The 4,015-nt window shown below is 42.2% G+C and overlaps 1 protein-coding gene across 1 annotated transcript in view; it reads left to right on the forward strand.

Moving 5' to 3' along the window:
• The first annotated feature begins 2,949 nt into the window (after positions 1 to 2,949).
• Positions 2,950 to 4,015, forward strand: part of Majin (membrane anchored junction protein) — an 18,577-nt gene continuing 17,511 nt past the window's right edge. Inside the window, exon 1 of the mRNA XM_005351791.3 lies at positions 2,950 to 3,050. Within this exon, the coding sequence (XP_005351848.1) occupies positions 2,950 to 3,050 (101 nt within the window). The remainder of the gene's footprint in view (positions 3,051 to 4,015) is intronic.

Raw genomic sequence — 4,015 nt, forward strand, 5'->3', positions numbered from 1 at the left:
GCAAACGTCCTTTCTTTTGCTCAGGTGCCCCCATGTCTTAGGTTGTGGGGAAGTTGCTGCATCTACAACTCTGAATAACTGAGTTCCTAGGCAGCAGCCTAAGCCTCACCAGGTGGGCTCCCTACCTACTTAGAAAAATCACCTGGAACCCAGACTGATCAGCTTTACCTGGGATTCCTGCCGTGCCTTGTCCAAGGGTCGTTCACGGCTTTTCCCCTCATGCATAGCATATCCCTTGGATAACTCTACACATAGCAACCATTGCTTTTCAGTTTTGACTGAAATTCAGTCTAAATAGTCCCTGTTCCAACCACCTCTCATTCTGTTCGCAAATAGCCAGGATCAGACACTGGAATATCTCCTTACTGACAGCTCAGACTTGAACTTTGGAAATTTCAGAAAATTCCGTTTCTTTTGGCACATAGCTTTTATAATTCTGCCATATAAGATTTTCTTCTGCTGAATAGAAATGGTATAAGATGATATAGAGGAAAAAATAATGAAAATAATATAGAATGTGGTAGTACATACCTGTAATTCCAGCACTCTGGTATACTGAGGCAGGAGGATTGCTGTGAATGAGAGGCAAGTCTGGGCTAATTAGCCAGATTAATGATGAGCTCAAGGCTTTTCTGTGATGCATATAGAAATCCTGTTTCAAATAACCAAAAGAGGGGCTGGAGAGATGGCTCAGTGGTTAAGAGCACGGTCTGCTCTTCCAGAGGTCCTGAGTTCAATTCCCAGCAACTACATGGTGGTTCCAAACCATCTGTAAAGAGATCTGGCGCCCTCCTCTGGCGTGTGGGTATAAATGGGGGCAGAAAGTTGTATACATAATAAATAAATCTTTAAAAAAAAGAACAAATAACCAAAAAAGAAAATAAGAAAAAAGAAAATTCTTTTTATGACTATATATATGATATTTTACTACTTACAAAATGATTTTATGCTTATTATCTTGATAAGTTGGGCTAACAGAGTGGTTGATGGACATACACTCCTTCAATAGTGTTTCAGTTTCCTAGTATGTTAGGTTTATACTACTTGTTGCATAGGCTTGTGGCAAGTGAGATAAATACATATTAAGCATTTAGAATAGAGTGTAGCAAAAGTAATTGTTAGTTGGTCATGTGACATACCCTGTAGCCCCAACTATTCAGAAGGCTGAAGCAGGAAGATCCCTTGAGCTCAGTAGATCTAAGCTGCTAGTATGTGGTTTTGTGTGTCAGTTTGACACAAACTATAGAGTCATATAGGAAGGAGCCTCAGCTGAGGAAATGCCTCCTTGAGATCCAACTGTAAGGCATTTTCTCATTTAGTGATCAATGGGGGAGGGCCCAGCCCATGGTGGGTGGTGTCATTCCTGGGCTGCTAGTCCTGGTTTCTATAAGAAAGAAGGCTGAGCAAGCCATGGGAAGCAAGGCAGTAATCAAACCCCTCCGTGGCCTGTGCATCAGCTCCTACCTCCAGGATCCTGCCCTAACTCCCTTCAGTGATGAATAGCAATGCTAAGTATAAGCCTAATTAACCCTTTCCTCCCCAACTTGTGTTTTTGGTCATGGTGTTTTGTCACAGCAATAGAAACCCTGACTAAGACAGGGCCAGACTGGGTAACATACTGAGACCCATCTTCAAAACAAATACAACAACAACAAAAACTCTTATTGTCCCAGCCCTTGGGAGTTAGAAGGCTGAGATCAGTTCGAGGTCATCCTTAGGTGGTCTCAGGGTGGACACATAGGGTATCGAAGGCCATCCTGAACTACAAAGGACTCAATGTTCAAAAAGCAAAAACAACAGTTGTACTCTGTAAGAAAACTAAGGCTCAAGTTTGAGGCTGGAGGATTACCATGAGTCTGAAGGTAGAATAGGCTACATTGTTCCAAGCTAGCCTGGGTTACAAAGTAAGAACTTGTCTGAAAATTTTCCTATTAAAAAGGAAAAGGAAAGATGGAGAGAAGAGAGGAGAGATGGACATTCAGAAACCAAGTAGGGACATTAAGGCTGAGATTAAAAATTCTCTTTTTTGCCTATTCTGTTTATTACATCTCAGTTGCTTCTTCTAAAATCAATGTCTAGGAGTTGTATATAGGAAACCTTGATCCTTGGAAACTGTGGGCCTACTTATCATTTAGAGTTCTACATATTAAGGCCAAGGGACTGAAGTATTTATTATCTCTACTATAAAATGAAGGGAGGCACAGAAAAACCCTAGTAATTTAGAGAATCATAGTGTCCTTGATTTTATCCCTGAGCTCATACCAAATGTGAGCTGTCTTGGTTTTCTTTCTCTTAGTGCAGTAAGTCTCTATGACCACAGCAAGTTGGAGATGAAGGGGTCTATTTGGCTGAGGAGTTACAGTCCATCATCGGGGAAAGCCAAGGCAGGAACTGAAGCAGAGACCATTGCTCCCCCTGGCTTGGTCAGCCTACTTTCCCATACAACCCAGGGACACCTGAGGAGGGAGTACTTCCCACAGTGGGCTGGGTCCTCCCACAGCAGTCACTAATCAAGACAATGCCCCACAGACTTGCCCACAGGTCAATCTGAAGGAAGCATTTCTTTAGTTGAGGTTCCCTCTTCCAGATGATTCTAGGTCATGTCAAGTTAACAAAGCAATCAAAACACACACACAGAACAAAAACATAACTAACCAGCACTTTTAATTATTGAATTAAATAAAATTCAAATTTGAATGTTGTCTTTTTGCCTTTATATATATGTAGGACCAGCACACCATGTATCTTCACTGTATAGGGAGGAGAAGGGTCCAGCTAATCAGTAGCCATGCTGAATGAGCCTGGTTCATGGGCACTGGTACTGTGTTGAACACTTACCCTTCAAGAGATGCTGCAGATTGACAGGCTTCCTTTTCTATATTTAAGGAGACATCTTCAGCTTTTTGTGATTAATATTTCTACTTTGTTTTAGGCTACCATCAAGACACAATGAGTTTAAAACCGTTCACCTACCCTTTTCCAGAGACAAGGTTCCTTCATGCAGGACCCAATGTGTATAAATTCAAAATCAGATATGGTGACAGTATCAGGTAATTTAAAAGGTGGGAGATAGCTCATGCTAGCACAGGCAAGTGAATTCCTCCAGGTCCTCATCTTTGCCTAACTCACTCCAGGGGAGTGACTGCAATAGCACCTGGTCAGGCCTTCCCAGATGCTTAGTCTTTGTTATATTCACTGTTGATAGAATTTCCTAAAGTAGGGTCAATGTGGCTTTGAGGAGATATTTCTCAGAATATTTTTCAGCTTGACCTTGTCTCAAAACATTAAAGAAAGAGAGAGAGAATTTTAAATAGGTCTGGAGAAATTACTTGTCAGTTAATGTAGTTGCAGGCTGTTCTTTTGTTTCCTGGTCACCTAGACCCGAAATAATCACACAAAAACTGTGTTGTTACAATACTGCTTGGCCTATTAGCTCACGCTTCTAGCTCTTATATCTTAAATTAATCCATTTCTATTCATCTGTGTGTCGCCACATGGTTGAGGCCTACTGGTAAGGTTCTGTCTGGCATCAGGCGTCTGTCTCTTGTCCAGTTACATGGCTTCTCTCTGACTCCGCCTACTCTCTCTTCCTCTATCTGCTTGGAATTCCCGCCTTGCCCTATTCTGCACTGCAATAGGCCCAAAGAAGATTCTTTATTAACCAGTGGTATTCACAGCATACAGAGGGGAATCCCACATTAAGTTAAGAGCACTGACTTCTCTTCCAGATTCGGGTTCTGTTCAGTGAACCTATGTGGTGATTTCTCTGCAACTTTAGTTCCAGTGGATCTGATGGCCTTCTGGCCTAGCCTCCACAGGTACCACATGCATGTGGTACACAGACATATATACAAGCAGAACACCCATATTCATAAAATAGGGCCTGAGAGATGATGTGGCAGTTAAGAGTATTACTCTCCCGAAGGATCAGAATAAGATTTCCAGAACCCAGCCGGGCAGTGGTGGTGCAGACCTTTAATCTCAGCACTTGGGAAGCAGAGGCAGGTGGATCTCT

The sequence above is a fragment of the Microtus ochrogaster genome, chromosome 8 (assembly GCF_000317375.1).
Source record: "Microtus ochrogaster isolate Prairie Vole_2 chromosome 8, MicOch1.0, whole genome shotgun sequence".
Taxonomy (NCBI): domain Eukaryota; kingdom Metazoa; phylum Chordata; class Mammalia; order Rodentia; family Cricetidae; genus Microtus; species Microtus ochrogaster.